Genomic DNA, 15,524 nt, shown 5'->3' with positions numbered 1-15,524 from the left:
ACATGTGTTTCTATGCCAACAATGAAAGGAAGTAATCTCAAATGGGAAAAGTTCCTATAACACGAATGGTAAAAAAATAAAACTTTATTGATGAATTTTAGCCAAAGCTACCATTTTTAACAAGTAAGGAGTTGGTTATCATAAAAACCCTGTATGCTTATTGACTGGACATATGGTCGATGGGTGTGTAAAGAAACTAATTTTAGGTATTGCATGAAACATATTTTATTTTATATAAATTTAAGATAAAATGCTAGACTAAGTGAGGTTTTCTAACATACATCATACACAAACTAAGCTGAAGTTGCCAAGTTTTGCAAAATTAAACCAAATGGAAAAAGAAAAGGCAATGTAAGGAAGTCAAGTAATATATGAATCGGAGGTGGAGAAGTTGCTAAAATTAAACTTCAACTCACGGCAAAACATCTAAGTGACAACCTAGGTAGGCAATTTTTTCATAGCTACGAGCAATATGGTAATTTGCATATTTATACATTGTACGGTATAGCACATGCCCAGACTGAACAAAACATACAAATAAATGGTAAAATAGAAGACAGAAGTTAACCCTATTAATACAACACCAGTGACACCTACAGCAACAGGCAAGATGTTGAGTCCAATTCTTGTTGACATTCAACAATGTGAACCATATTAATTACCATTGATTGATTGCAAGGATCATTTGACCTATTAGCCATAAAATTCCTCTATATTAGAGCAGACACACGGATAAAAAAGAAATTGAAAATCGTTGAAATGACTGTTGTGTATTAACCTACATCAAAGTGTAGTAACAGATAACATTTATATCTCAATGTCAGGCTATTACTAAATTGCTATTGTTTACATCTGAATGAATTGTCTGAACAACGTCATCGAAAGTGCTTTTTCTTTGAAACTTTTCAACTTCTACATCAGTCAGTATAAATTAAGTGTGACTTCATATCGATGACTCAATATTTACCGCTTTCCAGAAACATTTTGCTGTTAATATAAAGGCAGTTAGAAATAGAACCTACCTATATTGAAATGGTTTGGTTAAATCATTTGATCTTTTCCAAAACTATGTTTTAACTACATAAATGAGTGACATAACATGTAAGGTGTGTCCGCCACAATTGGTGCCATTGTAACTGAATTAAAACTTTTTAAATGTACAACAATTCCAATATTTTACCACCAACTGAACTGATTAGTGCCAAAAACTGTAAAACAAATACAAACATGCAACACTGCAAACTCAGTTTCTGACTCTAACACCAAATTAATAATTCAAAGACAGCAGTAAAGTTGCTTTCAAACAGCAAGTTTAAACAATAATATTTACATGTTACTTCTAAGAAATGCATCCTCTTTTATACTAGAAACCTTAAAAAAAACATCAACCATCCATTGTGTTGGTTGCTGCTGAAAGAAAACAACTAAATAAACTCTCCGGAATGCTGTACAAATAACAGCTTACCAACAAAATATATCAACAATTGCAAGGTCTCACATATCAAAATCTTCAAGTTTTAATAAAATCCATCTATTAAGTTTTATCTATAAGAACAGGCAGGAGTCACAAATTCTATAATTGAAATTTTTCCAAGCACTTCTCTAAAGATCGTTAAGTACGACATGCAAGTCTCATGAAAACCGTTGCAGTTTGCCTTGACTTTTACAGCTATTTCATCAGCTTTGTCTGCATAGAAAACACAATGGCCAGAGGTGGAATGTGCTTGCAAATGGACAAATATGGTTGGAGTTAGTGCAGTACGCTACAACTTGATGCAATGCAGGATGAAGTTTTGGGTTTAGACCACTTTAAAAAATTCTCACGTTAAGCATAAAGTGCCTCTTAAACTTTTTGATTTCCTTTATCCATAAATTCATTCACAACTGATAACGACACTAACAGCTCCAAACAGGAATTTTAATCGTCACACTAAGCATTAAATGTGTTAACTGATTTATCCTATAATTTGTTCTAAAATCTAAATCACAAAACCTTGCTCGCAATGAATGATCAGATACAATGGAACTGCACACTTACACAAAAATGTAGCCCACACAGTTAGACTTATTCAATCTTTAAATCAGTTGAAAATTGAGTGCACAGAAGTCATTAAGTGCAAAATAATGCATTGTACTGTTCAAGTCATCAAGTGCAAAATAATGCACCTTAAGTGTAGCACTGAAGCTCATTAAAAGTAGTATTGTGTGCATCTATGCCAAAGTCTGCAGTCTGGCCTCTATGCTAGGGTGGCTAGTGTACAAAAAACATTCTATCTTGCTGATTCAAACCCAAATAAAACACGTTACACTTAACACACAACAACAAAATTTATAGCATCACATGCAGAATTTCATCCTACATAATATAATTTTCAACTGTAGCTAAAACATTTTGAAGTAATTTTAACTTTTTTGCAGCGTACTCAGTTTTTTTCTGAATTGGAGCCAGTCAATAAAATTTCAGGCAGTGTACAAAAACAAAAATTTTTAGTTCTACACGTAATCATGCTGAGTTTGCTGAGAATCAGATGTTTTCAGTGTGAAATTTTTTGACGATTGTTTACTAGTAAATTCTGCCTTAATTTGAACAGCTTTTCTTATAACATCACCGGAAAATGCCAGGTAAATACGAAAAATTGTTTCGGTCTACGGTCTACGATGCGTAGCAACTGACTAGAAGACGCTTTCTCTGCCTGTTTGCGTATTAACAATCAAGACTTATTTTAGATAAATAGAAAAGATCATTATCACGATATGGGCATATCGTCTACATTATTTTTCAATGCAAAGGTAATTAAAAGCAGGGAGGTAAATGTGCTTGTTAAATATTTGATTTATATATATATATATATACATATATAAATTAAATTGGTATATATCTTTTTAACGTATCCTGTATCATACCATACTTTTCCATAGACATCAATTACCGTAAAGCTAATTTGCCATCAATAACAATGCACTTTGCCGTAGTTGATCTTTTTCATATACTGGCTCCGCAACAAAATTCAAACCCAAGTAGAAAAAAGTAGGCTATTTAGAAGATAACCTACAGAAAAGATAGCTCTCTAACCCGTTTCTTTCGTGAGATACTACAGATTTTACGCTGTACATCGAAACTCCGTTTTAGGCTTGAAAATCAGATTTTTCCGAGGTGGATGAATTTGAAGCGATGGAACTAGTTTAAAGAATAGTACACAGGCTAGAGACTTGAAATTTGGTACAGGTATACAGCAAAAGAGGAATTTTGCTTACTACCTGCAAAAACTTCCTTAAATTGGACCAAAAATTAATAATAAAATAGCATTTTTTCGGTAAATTTCGAACACTGGGTCCTTTCGTAGACTGGCTACCCGACTCTATAGCCAATGCCTATAGTTGCTTACACATAGTCATATAACACATCCATGAATAAAAGAATTGCTTATAACATCAGAACATAGTATAGCTAAGGGTTAACTACCACCATTTTAGCAGAGAATGAATATTATTCACCGTACATATTGTTGGCCAAATAGACAAATACGAACAACCACACCTAACACAAGCAAACAACACAAAACTGTAGCAGAAATCACGAAGCTGTCGAACAACAATCAAGAACAAAAGATTCAGACAAGCCTCATGCAATTCTTACCACGTGGAGCGCTATTTTGATATTTTTTGGGTTCTGCATTGACTTGCTCCTATCTGAAATCTATGTATTTTGAGATATATACCTGTAACATATTCACCTCATAAATTTTTAATTTTGATATAAAACTCATAATCAATACAAGATCAAATTTACAACTAAACCAATTAAATGAACTCACGAGTGATATGAATAAGTTTTTCGCATAAACTTTTTTCAAATCTTTTGAATTTGTCGTTGCATGGACTAACCAGATTCTAACTTATGGCCATGAATGCAATCATGCATGGGTGTAATACCGTCAGAGCTTTAATCAAGTACTAACTTTAGTTCCCGGGTACAAGTAGTTAATTTAAAAAGCATTCGAGTACAAGTAAGCTGCCAGGCAATCTGGCAAGTACCACGTGGGCTACTGAGCATAGGTAGGCTTACTCAAGTACTTTATTGCAATATAAAAAAACAGAAGAATTCTTCAATTTCTTCATACCTAAACGTAGTAGGTGAATATGATACCCAACATACAAAAAGATAACAGTGTAAAAATACCTTCCGATAGGCGACCGATCAACCGGTCATACTGTAGTCCACTGTAGCTAAATCTTGATGATTTGATAGATCTATTTAAGACAGTTTGATAGACAACATCATCATCAACACATTAAATATAAAAATTGACAAAAAAGTACCTATTAAACTATTCTAAAAACAATCAAGTACACCCGAGTGGTAGATAATTAGCATTCCAATACTTTCGAGTCCCACAAAAATGATACACGAGTAGTACTGGAACCAAGAAGGCTACTTCACTCGAGCAAAGAGATAACACATGAGTATAAACTTCGTTTTTTACTCTTTGACTCGAGTAAAGCAGCTCTGAATACCGTGGTTATATCATTCATCGCGTAGCCGATTCTTAAAAAAACATACTCGAAGTAAGTTATAAACAATTTGTAGACAATAAACATTATAAATCAAAAATTGTTTTACTGGACTTTTTTAATTAAAATGAAGTGAAAAATTGTTAAACTGATTCGTGTTATCGCTGAAAGCATGTATTAAAAACGACGACACACTTTTATTCGAAGTGTATTTTTCTACTGAACAGTTTGCTCCAACAGAAAGGTTTATCGTCGGTATCTTCTTGCAATGTGTCCGCTGACAAGATCTGTTAAGGACATGTCGCTCATAATTCCTTCCCACTGGAGCACAATGGCATCTTTCACCGCAGAAGCCAGTAGAAGAGACACACTTTCGGCAGTAAACGGTGGCCAAGCCAACCACCTCATTTTGCGAACGTGATTGAACCATCCTCCGTAGTAAGTTGGTTCCTCGGTAATGTAATGGAATAAAGTACTGAAAATAATAAAAATTATCTAATATTGGCAAAAAATGAATAAAAAACAGAGCGCCGATAGGAATCGAAAACAAAACAACAAACTGAAAATAGTCTACTGTAGACCTATAGGCATTTTGCTTACGCAACTTCGTCGTCTATGTTGATCATATAGGTCCATATGAGGTTTACAACAGGATATATACAGAGATAGACTAAAAACGTGGAAAAGAGATGAAGAATAACCAAACGACCATTCTCCTTGGGAAATTGAGAATAAATTGTTCGAATTCTTGCCAAGGATGGATTTTGATTTCTTCGATGTCTAAATATGAAATATTGTACCAAAATAAATTAGTAAAGAATCGTTCAAAGCTAGCAATGAATAGCTTAGGCCCACTTTGTTGAAGTAATATTTCGTTGTCTATTATTGGCCGGTGCAGCAGAATGTTTTTAATAACCACTAAGCTTATAACAAGCACATAACAACAGAGTGATAGCCAACAAGCAGAATTGGCTGCTTAGAGTATATTATAGAACGGGGATGCCCACAGTGTGTGGCCTCAACCAGTCTCACGACAAAAGTTAATGTAGTTGTATCTAATTGTGTTAAACAGTTGGCAATTCGCTCGATCAGGTTTCCCTATTTGAGCTGTCAAAAAGTGAGGAAATGAAAAATATAGCAGGTTAACGAAATATGATAAGGCAAAGGTTTTCAATAATAAATTTTAGGAGAAAATCTAAGAATAACTGTTTTCAGCCCACCAAAACACAAGTATAATGTAATGTGACTCATACACTTCAAAATTTGGGTACTCCTCTTATAGATAATTGGATAGCCTACTAAAGTTTTACGAACCCTACTTTTTGCAATATATTCCGGTTTGGGGTTCCTTTACGTTTCCCTTTGAATAAACGTGCCTGTAAGTATCATGTTCGCTTTCTTCGTCCGAATCAGACCTTCGACGAGGAACTGTATTTTTTGGCTGATTTTTCCTTTTTCCTCTTCCAGCAGCCTTCTTTGCACGTGGAGATGGGGCTACGTTGCTGCGAGTGCTCGGAGGAACATAATCATCTTGTTCACTTTCGCTTGCTTCACTGGTGCAAGCACTATTGCTTTCTTCACTGCTCTCGGCTGTTTTTTGTATTTTTGCTGCCCCTTTTCGCCTAGGCATGGTTTGTAAAAATTGTCTGTGTATTTTCTATTCTTTTCAGCCAAAACTCATTTTTATTGTTAGAACTAGTCCACTAATATGATAATGTTTATGCTGTTTACATCGCAATACTTGTAGTGTTACGTCACAAAGTAACTACAATTGCAACGCATATATTAAATGATGCTTTATAAAATGTTGCATTTTATTAATCTCTGCGATTTCTTGCTAGTATTGTTGGCAAAAAATGGATATTCGACAATTTTCAACAACCTCAACATTCTTCCCGTCGTCGAAATGTCGAGTGAAAATGTGCAATCGCACAAAACCTGGCTCGCCAACGTGTCAACAATTTTGGCCAAGCAATTTTTTCCAGGCAGTTTGCTCCAATATTCCAATTACTGGCGTGAGTTTTGTTCTTTGTTACCTCGTTACCGCTGCGTCTCTTGAATGCCTAGACGGTTTCTTTGAAATTGCTTTTGGTACAAATACTTTCGAAGCCTTTGCAGCGTGGAAAAGTAAAGGGCCAAATCACGTAGGAATGTTGATTGTTTCACTTCTGGAAGCTGCATATGACAAACTCGGATTTTCGCTACAAATGCTAGGAGGTTTATTAATCAAAGATTTGCTCTTTATACGAACCATTCAGAGACTACAAAGGAGATTCTTTAAATTCAGGTGCGTCATTTGAAATCATTCAATTCGCGTAGGTTACTACACTAACTCAGCTTTTATTAGGCTTACTATAAAACTTTGAAAAAGCTACCTGATAACGACATGTTTTTCTGATCAGTACCTTATTAGGTAATGTACTTTATTTAGAAAGCGTCCTAAAAAGGTGTTCTCACAAAACTACGACGGGAACAGCAAAAACAAAAAGTTTAGTGAGGATGGCAAAAACAACACAAATCCAAAGTTTGGTCGTAGAAGAAAGAGTCCGCAAGTGCAGGGTAACCGCTTGGTGTCATCACCAACGCAGCTACTTTACCACATGATGCGAGAAATACCAAGTTCGTTGGGGGAAAGAAAACTCTGCACTGTATCGGGGTGTAGATAGCCAGACATAATTTTTGCAAGTATTTTTTTTAAATTAAATGCCACTCTTTCAGGTTCCGGGCAGTTTTCACAAGCAAAGAAAACAACTCTGCAATTATTCTCGCACTTGAAAAAGACTCTAATGAGTAGATATTATCCTGTGCTTCGAATTAGCCCAGAACTTAACTGTAAGCATGCATCAGTAAACTTCTATTAGCTATATATAGTTTACAAACAAATATTACGCAGATATAAGCCTATCCCATCCGAAGAAAAAAAGGCGAACACAGCGACCATTCGGTCCGTCTAAACTGATAGTGCAAAGGCATGGGACGGGTGATAATGGCGGCATGCTCAGCGACGAAGCTTATGATGCGTGTGTTTCTAACAACGAAGGCAAGACAGAAAAGTTTTTATAAAAATAGTAGGCCTGTAGCTATAGTCTTGTCGTGCAGTAATTTTAAGAGTTAACGTCGTCTAAAAGCTAAGTGGTTTTAAGTTATAGTAAAGTTCATTTCGTGAGATGTTAACTAATTAATTCATTACTGTTGGCGACGTTTTGTGCAGAATCGGATGCTGGTCAAACCATTCCTCGGTGCCATGCTTTCTTTGAGGAAAGAGCGCAAATGGGCGACGCATCGGCAGCCATATTAAAACCACAGCAGCTGCCACAAACGTTAAACGTGACCCTTGAAGCAAGTATGATGCAACCACCACGTTATGAAACCCATGAATTGTTTGAAGACGACATTCCGATCGTTGTTGATGACATCATTGATGAGCAGCCCCAACAAGCGGCTGACAATGCCAGTGTCATATCATCCGTCAGATGTGGGGTCATCCACTCATCGGGCGGGGATGCACAAGTAGCAAACAAACACAGACGCCCAAGAACAGCTGCCGTGGAAGCTGTTATTGCGGAGACCAACAGACGCGGTTTTGCAATTGAATATCTGCGTCCACAAAGAATTAGATGACAATAAAACAATTTCCTGTGGGTCAGTGTCTTCACTGCTTAGGCCACACCACAAGATTTTTGCTGTTCCTAAACTTTCGAAGTTGTAAAACTTATGTTAAAATTGTGTAAAGTTTTGTACAATCCTTCATCAGTACTACCACATGTAAAACATTCGATAAATTTACCAGCGGAATCTTGTTCTGGAGAACTGACAAACAGCCAGTGGTGCGATTGGACGGGAGTGGCGCTTCTAAAACTTTTCCTGATGTTTAGGAACATCGCCGTCCAGTTTCGCCATTGTAGATTTGAATATTTTTTGCCTTTCGTTTCCTGTGCTGTTAGCCATAGACATGAACGATTGAGTGTAACAAGTCTAGCGATCTGTGACATTTTTCGTCACTTCTGATTCCGGTGTTTTATAAGAGTTAACTTTGTTTGTCATAGCAAGCAAAAACCTTGCTGAGGCGGATCAATCGTACACAGGTATATAGGCCTATAGGTGCTTCAACGATTCCTTTCCTTTTGGCTTAATCTGAGATTGCTTATAAAGTTGTAACCAACTTGTATCAGATTTTAGTTGAGCCGAGTTCATGTATGTTACGGAGGTTATTTAAACTATTTATAAAAGCCGTCTCAAATTTAGAAGAGTCTATTGTATTTTTTTAAATAACTGTAATTTTTATCCAAACAATACTCGGTGTCCATGAAAGAAAAAACTTTTTGTGGTCACATTTACAGTAATGCCTAACAACATTATACTCTCTGAACCGACCTGAGATATTTTACAGCGCATATAACTTAATTTTAGTAAATCCCAATTTCGCTAAAACAGATCTTTTGTCTAGCTTCTTAGACTTTAAAACCTAATGTTGTTAGTTTTAACCAAAATTACGAATTACGAGAGGAACGCAATGTAATAAGCGGGCCTTATATGAAACCACAAAACATAAAAACTGTAATAACATACTAAAAAGCAACTAAAATAGACCTTTAAAATCGCACCGTAACAATCAGTTGCCGACATTAAACCAAAAAATCAAAACAGGGAAAAAGCAGTTAATGAAGGTATCAGATAAATACTGCCAACAATATTAAATTTGTTAGTAACAGATTCAGAGATCAGCCATCATTTTCTTCATTATCATCCTCAGCTTCATTTTCCTTGAGCAGTTCCTCCTGTCTTCTCTGCTCCGAGATGTCCTCCGCTTCCGCTCGATCTTCATCCGAGTACTCCTCTTTGTCCAAACGCTCGAGTCTTCGCAGCATAATCAAGACCTCGATCCTATACCCATCATCTTCGAGACAAGGATTTTCTGGAGCAAACCAAACACAAACTCAGATTCAGAGATATTTGAAATCTTCGAAGTCATTTAAAGATGGTTTTCATTGAGATCGTCCACACGCTACTCACAAATCACTGATATTGCTTTTTGGTTTTGCTAATATTGCTTCACAAATCAATATTAATTTTTGCGTACCGTTTAACACAAGAGCTCGTAGAATCGGCAAACATACCATCTTGTTTAATTCTTTCAAATTTGCAATGGTGTTGGACCTGCATATATTTAGATCTAGAATTGTCACTCATGATTATACATACATTCTACTCGAGTTGACAAAGTTATATTTTTAACTATTAAAATCTTTTGATATTTGATTTTTAAGTATTAGTTTTTCTAATTTAAAAATTAGAAATCCTTTTTGTTTCAGAAAGGTGAAAATGAAGTCCAATGCTGTAGCAATGTAACAGTAGTTTGCAGTTTATTACCCTTAATAAAACAATACCTCAAATTAACATATTGCAATTTCTTCATTGTCTCACTGAATCCATCAAGCTTTTCAATTTGATTATCTCGAAGGTGAAGTTTTTCTAGATTGACTAAATTCTCCAACCCTTCTATTTTCTTTAAACCATTGCCTGCCTATCACCAAACTAAAGGTTTTATGCAGCTATCGTGAAACTTTTAGCTAAATCTGATAAGAGCACAGGCTGCATTTGCTTACAAGGGAAACTGTTACAGACTGTTTTTACCAGATAAAGCTCCCTCAGATTTGGAAGGTCGATTCCAGTCGTATCTTGCAGTCTGTTCGCTCTCAATTCGAGTCGGTGTAGATTGCTTAATATTTTTGGGTACAGTCCTGTCACTTGAGTGATTTGATTTGCTAAAAAAGAACGAACGTTTCAACTACAGTATAGTATAAATTCTGACATAGAAGCAGCCTAGATTGAATTCACTGTCAGTAAATGTAATGCGAGTGCACTGTGCAGTTAACTAAGTAAACAACGACTTACAATTCAAGTTGAGTTTTTCCAGCTGTGGATGTTCAATACCTTCTGTAGAGGTGATTTTATTGCCGGAAAAATCAGCAATCTTTGAATAATTACAAAACTTATTGTACAATATTAAAGCATAAAGCGGTTTAATATTCCACTTATACTGACAATTATAAGCCAGTCCATGCATGCTTACATCCCATTTTACAATAAAATTTATGTTCGACTTTCTGAACCCTACCACATTCAACCACATTTTGAGGTGTGAAAAATATTGTTTAAACTGTATCTTATTAATATAAAGTAGGCCAGGTGCTATAGCATATTAAGAAATATACCTGCAAATATGGGAGAGCATCAAGCTTTGCGCTTGTCAAGTTATTCTTGCTGGCATTCAAGGTTAACAGATGGGTGAGATGATTTAAAGATGAAATATCCTTGAGAAGATTGCCGGATATGTCAATATATCGAACGTGAATAAATTTCTTTATGTGTTCAATGTCAGTTAAATCTCTGGGAAAAGTAACACAGTGATGCCTCATAAATGTGCAATAAGCGCACTCTAAAAGAGTGTGTCTCAGAGCATGCTTAAACAATAAACTATGATCTATTATTAATTATTAACAACAATATTTTCTAACACAAAAATGGCCATTTGTACTTTTAAGCTGGACCAACTACAAACTTTTTTCTATAAAACCAATTTTTTCAAATTCACCTTTGATGACAATCTAGTCTAACATACGCATGTGCAAGCCCTGTTCCTATTTTGCATAAAAGTGACAGACATTCTGGGATCATTTCTTGAATAAGAGGTTTTTCAGGAAGTTCCTATTTATGGTAAATAGCACAGTGTCATTTAATATAAATTCATTTAAAAGACATGGCATTTCACAAGTTAAACTACAGAATAAAAGACAGTACAACAAAGCCATAGCGCTTGCAGTAAAATACATGTCAAACATCATAAGTTGTCATAATTAGATTGTATGTTGTCATAATATTTCAAAGACCTCTTCATTTTCTTCAAGGTGTTCTCCTTCCTCTTGTTCTCCAGAAACGTCATCTTCATCAAAATCTGATCCATCAGACATTTTTATATGTTTTTATAGCTAATTTAAATTAAATTGTGAAATTGTTTACAAGATTTATATCGTTAGCACCTAAAGATAATGTTTAGATAAAACTAAAAATGAATGCGCAGATTGTACAGCAACAAAGCAAAAGACACTGTGAAGCGTAAACAATTTAGCAGTTATTGCCAGTAAATCACATAAAGTATGGATATAGGTAAGCTGAGTTATTTAGTAGGTAAAACCTTGGTAAGTAACTGTAAGTTACCCTTCAATCAACATGGTTAAGTGTATGATATACAATGATGCATCATGTCAAGATAAATTTAACGAGTAAAAGTAAATAAACGAGTATTTTAGGCACGGTGAATCATAATAGGATACAGTTTGGGTAATGCTTTCACAATGGGCATGTTATGATATTAAATGCAGGGCAAAATGAAATCTGTGAAAAATAACATTGGTGCCATCAAACAATCAATTTGATCCAAAAGAGCAGACAATATCTTTTCATTCTGACAACAAATCTGTCATGTCTTGAAGACTGAATCCTTCTCTTTGTTCATTGACTCAGTTGTTATTTTCTTCGTGTTGTTTCCTTTCTTTTGCCATGTGTTCCAAATTTCCGATCACAAGTTCACTGTAGTTAATTTCACCATCACCGTCTTTATCAAGCTGATCCAGAAGCTGTTGCATTTCGTCAGTGGTGAGCATAATCCCCGCCTGTTCTACACCTTGTTGGAATTCTTCTCTCGTCACACTCATGCTATGATCTTGATCGAATTGGTTGAAAAAGTCAACCAGGCGTAGATTATTCTCTTCGATATATTTTCGGAGTTTAGTCATTGGGTCTGCTCGAGGCTTTGGCTTGACCTTTTCACTTTCAGCTCCTCCAGTTATTATCATTAATTTAGGACGAACTTCCTTCACTGCTTTTTCCAGCTCCATAAAATCCTTGTTAACAACAATATCGGAAAAATCTAAATGTTCAATGATGGAACCTGTGTTCTCTTCTATCTTTTTCAGTATTGCGAAGGCACCGGCAGTTTGCATCGGATTTTTCCCAATTTCCAACTTTTTTAAAGTTTCATTGCTCAGCAAACCTTTTGCTAATAAAACCGCTCCTTCAGCTGATATCCTGTTGCTTGTGACATCTAGTTCTTCAAGAACGTTATTATTTCTTAATGCTTCTCCCAGTACCTCAGCTCCTTTTGTGCCCAGTCCATTCCAAGAAAGATTTACTTTTTTAAGAAAGATATTTGACCCAATGCCTCTGGCAATTGCCAATGCACCATTTCTTCGAAAGTGATTCCAGGATAAATCTAGATCTTTGATCGATGTATTTTCAGCAATCGCCGGACCCAAAATTTCACCCCCTCTCTCACAGAAGTTATTGTGACTAAGATCTAGCTGCTCAAGTTTTTGTGTGTTTGTGATAATTTCAGCCAAAGGATCAGCAGTCGAGTCATCAAAATCATTTCCTGCCAATGTCAGCCGATTGATTGTAACGTTTTCCTGCAAGGTTTCACAAATCGCTCTCGCACCATCAGTTTGAAGATGATTTTCGGAGAGGGTGAGGTCAGTGATGTAGCAGTTTTCTTTCAACATTTCAGCGATTGCAACACCGCCTTGTGGGTTTATCCAGTTGTCCGACAAGTCAAGCCTTAGGATTTTTGTATTGGAAACAAGGGACACAGCAATGGCTTTGGTTCCGGCTCCCCCCAGGCCATGATGTCTCATAATAAGCTCAGTATCTTGCATATGCCTTAGAAAGTACGAGACCGGAATAACTCCGTATTGCTTACATGCTTCTCTGTATGTAGTTTTACCAGTGGTGTCATACTCTTCCTTGGTAATTTCAATTTCCAAATCAGTATCATAACCTGCATCATTCTCCTCTGCATCTTTTTTATCATCACTGTCTTTCAAAGAATCAGATTTTCTGGATGAGGTAACGGTATCAGATCTGGAGAAATGCGCAGAATGGCCACTTCCTATCCTACTTATCGTCTTTCTACTGGGAGATACGCTACCTCGACTGTGAGGGCGAGCAACAGGCGAAGCTCGAGATTCATGTGCTAATCCTGCATCGTCAACAATGACTTCTTCTGTTGAAACGGGTTCTTCTGTAGGTAACTCGGCGCTGAAGGTTTCAGTTACTTCGAAAACTACAACTTCTGTCATAATTGTTGTCTATATTTTTATATTACATTACACTAAAACTTAAAGACTCAAAGATTTACCCGCTAAATTGCCTGTGGAAATTCTCTGAACACTTCCAATACCGTTGTGGTGGTACAACAGCTCAGCTTGTTGAGCTCCTAGCAACGACTTTCCATAAGCCCTAGTGGTCAAAGTTTAAGATTACAATTGTAGGTTATATGATGTATAATAAAATAAACATAAAGATTTAAAGTTTTACATGTAAACTTACATTTTTATTTTTAACATAGAAACTTACAAGTAATTTATATAATCTTTAAAGTTTATGAAAATAAAAAGATTTTTTTACAATCTTAAAAAAAACATTACAGAAAAATTGATCACATTGGGTGTTATGAATGTATGAAATTGGACATCCAAGGATCAGGGTAAGGTAAAGAAGAAGGGGTTCAAAAAAAAACAAAAAAGCAGAAGAGAGGAAAGCAAAGAAATTTACCCTAACACGAAAGATGATGTCATCAAGTCTAGCATCAACAAACGTAAGCATGAAACAGTCGTTTGGGTCTACGGGAGGAAAGAAGAACGTAGGAAGGAGGTAGTCCTTGTATAGATTGATGAGTTAAATAATTTACATGAGAAGCGATGCTTTTGATTAAATCATTTGCTTGTCAACTCCTTCTGGCCTTGTGGCATTGCTGTCGTATTAGAATCCTCAGAATGACGAGCCTAGTGCAGAAGCGCCCAACCACAGGATGCATTTGTATCCTAAACCCCAGTTATACTCAAACTGTGACGTCATCTGGTTGTGCACTTTTGCACCAGACCCCTATTTCACCGTAAGTAGGTCACGCAGCCAGTTGTTAAATATAGCCCGAGCGGTTAGGTTAAGAGAATAGGTATTCAAAAAGTCGATTTAAACTATTTACTGGGCCTATCTTAAACGAGTTTAATTGAAGTCAGATTTAGATTAGAACCTATAGAAAGATTTATATTCGATGAAGGTCAGTAGGTTACTATGTTATAATTAATAATATGTAAGTTAAAAGGTTAACAAGGAACCATAAAAAATAGCATTAAACGTCTGATTTTTTTCGGAAAAATAGTGACAGCCTAGAATCTTCCGTTCCCACTGCGCTTTTGACAAGAACTAAAATGATTTATTGATCTTTGGGTCTGTTTATTGTACTTTGAAGATGCTGTACTTTTCAGTCGGGGGGGGTAATCAAAAAGAAATTATAAATTTTTAACGTAGTAAATACCCAATAGGCTTATAGGAATGCAAGAGATAAAGGTAAAGGAGTTCCGAATATTTATCTTAATAGTGGAAAGTGTGGTAGGTGCATGTGCATTCTTTATTGCTCTAGAGGCCCAGTTACCAAGCTTGTGTTTGTGCAAGTTTAGATACACAATTTTTTTGTTTTTTATATTTTTTTATATTGATCATGTTGCTAAACGTTTGGAAATATGTAGCTGTTCACCTGCAGGGCCACAGAACAGGAGCAAGTGTCGTTTATTTTATGTCTTACTTAAGGACATTATATTGGTATCGTTGCTGAGTATCAAATCCAAGCATCAAATACATCAAGTCAACCTTCTGTATGCCTATCCTTTGATTTTGCTTATTCTCAAATATTTTGCAAAGAAATGCATACTGTTTTCAATATTACTTTGTAACTGTATTGATATATTATTGCATTATATATGAATACTGTATTATTGCATATAAATATTCGTTAATTACTAATACTAATATACCGCAAGAAAGTAAATTGTGCAACCCTATTTTCAAAGCAGTTTTTTCATTTTGTATTAGCTTATCCTGACCTCAATGCCCACCTGACAATGCTCTATCAATAAAGAATAAGTAAACAAGAATTAGATCATCTATTTGCCTATTTT

At 35.6% G+C, this 15,524-nt stretch overlaps 4 protein-coding genes across 6 annotated transcripts; 1 reads left to right on the top strand and 3 right to left on the bottom strand.

Annotated features, from left to right (window-relative positions):
• Positions 1–4,369: 4,369 nt before the first annotated feature.
• Positions 4,370–6,202, bottom strand: LOC143460088 (uncharacterized). Of its 2 annotated transcripts, none has more exons than XM_076957471.1 (3): positions 5,889–6,202; positions 5,113–5,292; positions 4,370–4,987 (listed from the first exon to the last, which is right to left on the bottom strand). In XM_076957471.1, the coding sequence occupies exons 1-3, from the start codon at positions 6,140–6,142 to the stop codon at positions 4,759–4,761; spliced, it is 663 nt and encodes a 220-aa protein (XP_076813586.1). In that variant the 5' UTR covers positions 6,143–6,202; the 3' UTR covers positions 4,370–4,758. The 2 variants fall into 2 exon arrangements, with proteins under 2 accessions (XP_076813586.1, XP_076813585.1); XM_076957470.1 differs by having other exon boundaries at positions 4,498–4,987; positions 5,832–6,202.
• Positions 6,203–6,342: 140 nt separating this feature from the next.
• LOC143459995 (uncharacterized) lies at positions 6,343–8,692 on the top strand. 2 transcript variants are annotated; one of them, XM_076957335.1, is made up of 6 exons: positions 6,343–6,527; positions 6,622–6,799; positions 6,944–7,131; positions 7,231–7,344; positions 7,406–7,552; positions 7,724–8,692. In XM_076957335.1, exons 1-6 carry the CDS (start codon positions 6,419–6,421, stop codon positions 8,131–8,133), a joined length of 1,146 nt encoding a protein of 381 aa, XP_076813450.1. In that variant the 5' UTR covers positions 6,343–6,418; the 3' UTR covers positions 8,134–8,692. The 2 variants fall into 2 exon arrangements, with proteins under 2 accessions (XP_076813450.1, XP_076813449.1); XM_076957334.1 differs by having other exon boundaries at positions 6,343–6,799; positions 7,724–8,690.
• Positions 8,693–9,009: 317 nt separating this feature from the next.
• On the bottom strand, positions 9,010–11,542 carry LOC143458997 (leucine-rich repeat-containing protein 23-like). The gene is made up of 8 exons (XM_076955933.1): positions 11,403–11,542; positions 11,108–11,220; positions 10,728–10,902; positions 10,408–10,486; positions 10,147–10,277; positions 9,900–10,036; positions 9,593–9,669; positions 9,010–9,427 (listed from the first exon to the last, which is right to left on the bottom strand). Exons 1-8 carry the CDS (start codon positions 11,481–11,483, stop codon positions 9,234–9,236), a joined length of 987 nt encoding a protein of 328 aa, XP_076812048.1. The 5' UTR covers positions 11,484–11,542; the 3' UTR covers positions 9,010–9,233.
• Positions 11,543–11,552: 10 nt separating this feature from the next.
• On the bottom strand, positions 11,553–13,772 carry LOC143458996 (uncharacterized). Its single transcript, XM_076955932.1, has one exon. It carries the CDS (start codon positions 13,644–13,646, stop codon positions 12,033–12,035), a length of 1,614 nt encoding a protein of 537 aa, XP_076812047.1. The 5' UTR covers positions 13,647–13,772; the 3' UTR covers positions 11,553–12,032.
• Between the last annotated feature and the right edge of the window lie 1,752 nt (positions 13,773–15,524).

This window comes from Clavelina lepadiformis, chromosome 5 (assembly GCF_947623445.1).
Source record: "Clavelina lepadiformis chromosome 5, kaClaLepa1.1, whole genome shotgun sequence".
Classification (NCBI taxonomy): Eukaryota; Metazoa; Chordata; class Ascidiacea; order Aplousobranchia; family Clavelinidae; genus Clavelina; species Clavelina lepadiformis.
The sequence above is the reverse complement of the archived record's forward strand: the minus strand, read 5'-3'. Positions and strand labels throughout refer to the sequence as shown.

Coding starts and splice junctions, on each gene's coding strand:
- LOC143460088 (XM_076957470.1), bottom strand. CDS start 6,142: ATGCCTAGGCGAAAAGGGGCAGCAAAAATACAAAAAACAGCCGAGAGC. Junction 5,293..5,831: donor ACCGGAATATATTGCAAAAA/GTAGGGTTCGTA, acceptor TTTCATATTTAG/ACATCGAAGAAATCAAAATC. Junction 4,988..5,112: donor AACATAGACGACGAAGTTGC/GTAAGCAAAATG, acceptor TATTATTTTCAG/TACTTTATTCCATTACATTA.
- LOC143459995 (XM_076957334.1), top strand. CDS start 6,369: ATGGATATTCGACAATTTTCAACAACCTCAACATTCTTCCCGTCGTCG. Junction 6,800..6,943: donor AGGAGATTCTTTAAATTCAG/GTGCGTCATTTG, acceptor TACTTTATTTAG/AAAGCGTCCTAAAAAGGTGT. Junction 7,132..7,230: donor CATGATGCGAGAAATACCAA/GTTCGTTGGGGG, acceptor CCACTCTTTCAG/GTTCCGGGCAGTTTTCACAA.
- LOC143458997 (XM_076955933.1), bottom strand. CDS start 11,483: ATGTCTGATGGATCAGATTTTGATGAAGATGACGTTTCTGGAGAACAA. Junction 10,487..10,727: donor ATGCTCTCCCATATTTGCAG/GTATATTTCTTA, acceptor AATTATTCAAAG/ATTGCTGATTTTTCCGGCAA. Junction 9,428..9,592: donor ACGAGCTCTTGTGTTAAACG/GTACGCAAAAAT, acceptor GGTTTGCTCCAG/AAAATCCTTGTCTCGAAGAT.
- LOC143458996 (XM_076955932.1), bottom strand. CDS start 13,646: ATGACAGAAGTTGTAGTTTTCGAAGTAACTGAAACCTTCAGCGCCGAG.